General features: G+C 40.3%; 1 protein-coding gene across 3 annotated transcripts in view; it reads left to right on the forward strand.

The window, feature by feature from the left end:
- Positions 1-2,462, forward strand: part of rubcn (rubicon autophagy regulator) — a 39,316-nt gene extending 36,854 nt beyond the window's left edge. For 2 of the 3 annotated variants that reach the window (XM_062028010.1, XM_062028011.1), the window contains one exon: positions 537-2,462. In XM_062028010.1, coding sequence (XP_061883994.1) covers positions 537-673 — 137 coding nt within the window. In that variant the 3' untranslated portion in view covers positions 674-2,462. The remainder of the gene's footprint in view (positions 1-536) is intronic. The other variant, XR_009822024.1, reaches the window with a different exon arrangement.
- Positions 2,463-6,153: the final 3,691 nt, after the last annotated feature.

Here is a 6,153-nt window from a genome sequence, read left to right on the forward strand (position 1 = left end):
TGGCGGTCATGTGGCTCGACTATTTGGTTTTGTTTGTTGTGGTAACTCGCCTGCGGTGGCAATTGGTGGTTAATTAAAGCTGCAGCGTCACTCCTACATTTATCACTCCAGCTTTTTGCACGTTCTTTCCGTCTGCGAAGCCATTTCATTTTTTTATTTATTTTTTATTTGTGTGTGTTATTTAAGTTTCAGCATGCAATAAACGATTTTTTGCAATGGTTTTCTTGTCCGTTTCATTTTGTGTCAGTGCCTCAAAGGATCATAAAGCGTGGAATTTGTGTAGCAGTTCCGTGTCTGAACTAGTGAAAGGCGTGGTCGGCCGCTCCCTGCTTCGCAGCCGTCTCACCCTCCTGCTGCCTCTTTACCCTCTGCCTCGCCGCTTTTCACCTCTGCGCCTTTTATAGCGCCCCGCTCGTTGTGATTGGTTGGCGCCGTTCCCCCGAGGCGAACTGGTTAGACTGGTTACCGTGTGATCTTTGCTCCCTCTTCCTTGGCTCTGTTTATAGTTTTGATCATCCCTCTCTCTCTTTTCCCAGAGTGCCACGCGTGTTACCACCGCAGCTGCTTTAAGGCCAGCTCGGAATGCCCTCGATGTCAACGACTGGCAGAGCGCCGAGAGAGGATGGCGCGCAGGAACATGGAGGAGCAAGAGGACGAGGGCGGCGGGAGTTAGCGCCAAAACATGGAGGCAAGAAGAAGAAGTGCACAATGTGACCATGATTGTAATGACTCTGTCCTGATTTTGTGTGTCTAACTGCTGTTGATTTCCAACAAGTGTTCCCTGTTAGCACCTTTGACGCTTTAGCACTTAACACTGGAGAATGCGTCCCATGTGGGGGGAAAGAAATGTTTCAGGTGAGACCAACGTCGATACCGTAACTCCTCTAATACGGGGGCAAGCCATGTTGCAGCGGCGCACAACATAGCCAAAGATTGCTTACTTTATTGGCACTTAAGTTCTTCCCCTTTAGCCGTGGAAGACTCATACATGACAGCTAATCAAATACCCAGGTTGGATATTTGTCTTTTTTTTTTTTAATGTATACCGTAAATGCTGTAATTATAGCCGGGACGTTAATTGGAAGCAGGCAATAACTGGTTTATTATATAATAACTGCATTATTATATAATAACTTTAATAATGGTTTGGAGTGCATGAGAAAGTGGGACCACATGGTCCGTTTTTAACAAGTACATTTTGCAGCACAGAACCAAGGTGTTAGCGGTAAGGAGTAAAGTGCTGAGTCAGCATTAATACTACTAATTAGTAGTGTAAACAGCATGCATGACTTTCACACCATGTGTAATGTAAAGGTAGACAAACCACTCATGGTACTGCTAATGCAACTGCTGCCATCTAGTGGAGTCAATACGTCAGGAGGTTGCCTACAGCCACTGCTGTTAACGCTAATGTTTTTGCCTTGCAGTTATTTGCTTGTGTACAGTTAGTTGATTAGAGGCGTTAATTGGAGCATTTACGGTGATTAACTTCTATCAACTATTGCATTTACACGTTGCAGGCGTAACAAAAATGTTTGATTTTGATTTAAAATGGCTGAATTGTTGTTGTTTTTTTTCATGTTACAAAAAGATTTATTCTATGGCTGATTTACAATGTATATTCCTGCCAGTTACTGTGTGTTTTAATGAATATTTTGTTTTAAAATGTTTTAGCCACAGAGATACTCAAGACCAAAACATTTTTGCAGGGCTAGCGTACCAGGCTAAGCTACAGCTAAATCTAGCTGAAGAGATTCATCTATAGAAGAACGAGTGGGTGAGTTGTAGAACTGGACGGGAATCTTTTGACAAATCTAGAGCCTTGTCAAAGTTCACGCTCCTGGGGATCCTAAATTAGGGACCGAGTTTAGCTGTTGAGCTAAAGCTATCTGATGCAGTGATGTCATACTTTGCCTAATCGGGAGAAGGACACATTTACAGCACTTCAACTTATTGGCCTTCCTGGAGAACGTCCGGGTCTTTGCACTGATGTGTGGGTAGGGGAATGCCACTGCGAGGTTGTTTTCTTGTTGATTTACTTTTAAATGTTCCTACTCCACACCTCCGTCTGTCACTCGGGTTGCACAACTGTACGGATATTCAAAATACACGATAGTATCGATAAAAGAAAACTATCAACCTAAGTCCAGCCCTCCTTTTCCTAACTGTAAGGTTGTTTAGACATGCTCTCGAGTTGCATCATATTTGCAGCTGCACTTATCGGCTTTGATTGTTGGGGTTAACGAGACCAAAACTATAGTCCCTAAAACCGACGCAAACCAAGCTGACCGGTTCCTTTTCAGTGGTTAGCACACACTTTTTGGCTTTAAAGTGTTGACACCATTTCAAGTGCACTGCAGATGAAGTTATTTTCTTTTATTGAGATTTAAATTGTTATAAAGATTGTTTATTTGTGTTATTTTGTAATTCTATTTACAATAAAAGACTGGCCAGACTGTTAATGAGGGATGCTTTTTTCATTCACATGAGACAACAAAGTCACATTCAATGTACACTTTTATCACTTTAGGGTTCAAGGACTTTTACATTATTATGGACGAAATGACTACAAACACCTATTTTATTTATTCAACGCAATGTTTTTGTCTGTAATATTCATAACCCATGTTGCACACACACCCATACAAAAACATGGGTGTAGCTCATGTTCAACTTTAAAAGCTCCAAGACTGCCATCTAGTGTTTGAAATCTGCTTGGACAGACAAATGTTTTTTGTTCTTTTAAATTAAAGTACAATATTTTAAAAGTATGGAAGAGAAGAGTTAGCCTAGCAAAAATGTAATGTCATTTTTTTAAAGTATAATTTCAATGTATAAAACATTTATTTTATTTTATCCCTGCAATAGTGAACACATTGCTCTGTTTAATACAATAAAATAATATTGCATCTTGCAACTTGAGGGTTCCAGGTTCAATTCCAGCTTCCAACATCCTAGTCAAGGCCGTTGTGTCCTTTGGGCAAGACACTTCACCCTTACTCCTGATGGGTCATGGTTAGCGCCTGGTATGGCTTTCGCCATCAGTGTGTGAATGTGATGTATAAAGCGCTAAATTAATGCATACAAAATGGAAAATATTTTAATTAAAATATCACAATGATGTAATTATTTTTCAATTCAGTAATGAAATAATTTTTTTATGACATAACTGGATACTGAAGTAAAAACCCCAATTTCGTCATCTCAATTGTTTATAATTTAAATTATGTATATATTAATCAGTAAAAAATAAAGTTAAAAGTACAAAAAAGTCTCCGTACATTAGCGGAACCCTTTTTTAAAATTGTGCTAATAAATGGATTTTCAATTGCAAACTACAATGATACACACATTTTACAATGCGGATACACATTCTGTACACAACTTATATTTTAGCTGTCAAATGTGAAGGTGGGAAATCTCTAAAATAGCAAAACCATTTTTTTAACAAAAAAAAAAAAAAATTTTGTATCATTATTGGAGTCCATTCACATTATGTTTGAGGTAATACCATTGCATATCATAACATTTATAAAACTATCTGATTTAGAGCTAGGTTCTTGTTAAAAACACTCCAGGGAAATGGCTTTATTAGCTCTTTATGTTCACCATAATTTGACAAAGTATGAAATCTGAGTACAATTGAGCAGAATCCCGTGCACACCTCATGCATTCATTTTCTACATATTTGAAGTTAGTGGTATGCCCGACCCTATCCCAACTTTTACTCTGAAAATTGTCAGGACAACTTTCCGTGTCAGTGCTTTTCAGACCGAACAGTGAAGTGAAAGCTGTTTTTAGTGGCCCGTTTCACCCCCAGTCCACTCTCACCTTGTCTCGTTCCTGGCACCTCTTCTCACCATCAAAACTTTTAATGGCCAATACAGATTATTAGCAGTCAAAGAAGCCGATATTCATTTGCAGTAAATGTTATTTAAAAATGAATAGTATACATCAGAAAACAGCTGGACAAGGCCATAAGGTGTTTTTTGTTTTGTTTTGTTTTTTCAAGGAAATGTCGCATTACTGGCGACAATGTTTTATGCGTCGCTAAAGGCCTACTGAAATGAATTTTTTTTGTTTAAACGGGGATAGCAGATCCCTTCTATGTGTCATACTTGATCATTTCGCGATATTGCCATATTTTTGCTGAAAGGATTTAGTAGAGAACATCGACGATAAAGTTCGCAACTTTTGGTCGCTGATAAAAAAAGCCTTGCCTGTACCGGAAGTAGCGTGACGTCGCAGGTTGAAAGGCTCCTCACATTTCCCCATTGTTTACACCAGCAGCGAGAGCGATTCGGACCGAGAAAGCGACGATTACCCCATTAATTTGAGCCAGGATGAAAGATTCGTGGATGAGGAACGTGAGAGTGAAGGACTAGAGTGCAGTGCAGGACGTATCTTTTTTCACTCTGATTGTAACTTAGGTACAAGCTGGCTCATTGGATTCCACACTCTCTCCTTTTTCTATTGTGGATCACGGATTTGTATTTTAAACCACCTTGGATACTATATCCTCTTGAAAATGAGAGTCGAGAACGTGAAATGGACATTCACAGTGACTTTTATCTCCACGACAATACATCGGCGAAGCACTTTAGCTACGGAGCTAACGTGATAGCATTGGGCTTAACTGCATATAGAAACAAAAGAAATAAACCCCTGACTGGAAGGATAGACAGAAACGCAACAATACTATTAAACCATGGACATGTAACTACACGGTTAATGCTTTCCAGCCTGGCGAAGCTTAACAATGCTGTTGCTAACGACGCCATTGAAGCTAACTTAGCAACGGGACCTCACAGAGCTATGATAAAAACATTAGCTATCCACCTATGCCAGCCAGCCCTCATCTGCTCAACACCCGTGCTCACCTGCGGTCCAGCGATCGATGCAGCGACGAAGGACTTCACCCGATCATCAATGCGGTCGGCGGCTAGCGTCGGATAGCGCGTCTGCTATCCAAGTCAAAGTCCTCCTGGTTGTGTTGCTGCAGCCAGCCGCTAATACACCGAGCCCACCTACAGCTTTCTTCTTTGCAGTCTTCATTGTTCATTAAACAAATTGCAAAAGATTCACCAACACAGATGTCCAGAATACTGTGGAATTTTGCGATGAAAACCGAGCTTTTTGTATTGGATACAATGTGTCCGAATACTTCCGTTTCAACGATTGACGTCCCGCGCATACGTCATCATACATGACGTTTTCAACCGGAAGTTTCGCGGGAAATTTAAAATTGCACTTTGTAAGTTAACCCGGCCGTATTGGCATGTGTTGCAATGTTAAGATTTCATCATTGACATATAAACTATCAGACTGCGTGGTCGGTAGTAGTGGGTTTCAGTAGGCCTTTAATGTTGTGGTTAATTTAGCATGGAGATTTCTCAAACACCGCCCCCCCGACAGAGGAAACGCGATCATGTCATAACATCTCAACTTATTTGAGTACAAAAATACTTCTGACAACTAAGTTTCTGCTAAAACATGAACTTTTATTTACATAAAGTAATGGAAAGTCCATTATAATCGTGGGTGCAAGACGCAGACTAGTGGTGAGTATAGGGAAAGGCAAGGTGAAGTTGCTAACAGACAAGTCTTTTTACAAGTTTGGATCCCTGCGCAGACACACAATTATTTCCCGGCAGAATTGTCGCAAAAGTCACGTGTAAAAAGACAGCCAATCAGGGTTCCTGCTTCACACGAATCTGATTCCAGAAGCACATTTTTTTTTAGGCAAATGCAACTCTTAGTACACACACACAAATATGATTACGCACACACAACAACTAGCAAAAAGTCACTTGTTAAAAGACAGCCAATGAAAGTTTCCTGCTTCACACAAATACGGACACACGTTTTTACACACACACTTGGAAATACAAACACATTTTTTTTTACCCAAAGACAAATCATAAAACGGACTGACAACTTAAAACTTGCACGCGTGGCTGTGATTACACACACACACACACACACACACACACACACACACACACACACACACACACACACACACACACACACACACACACACACACACACACACACACACACACACACACACACACACACACACACACACACACACACACACACATACTGGTTATCATTTGGAATGAGAACCAAGTTTTTGATCATCACCTG

This window comes from Entelurus aequoreus, linkage group LG19 (assembly GCF_033978785.1).
Source record: "Entelurus aequoreus isolate RoL-2023_Sb linkage group LG19, RoL_Eaeq_v1.1, whole genome shotgun sequence".
NCBI lineage: Eukaryota > Metazoa > Chordata > Actinopteri > Syngnathiformes > Syngnathidae > Entelurus > Entelurus aequoreus.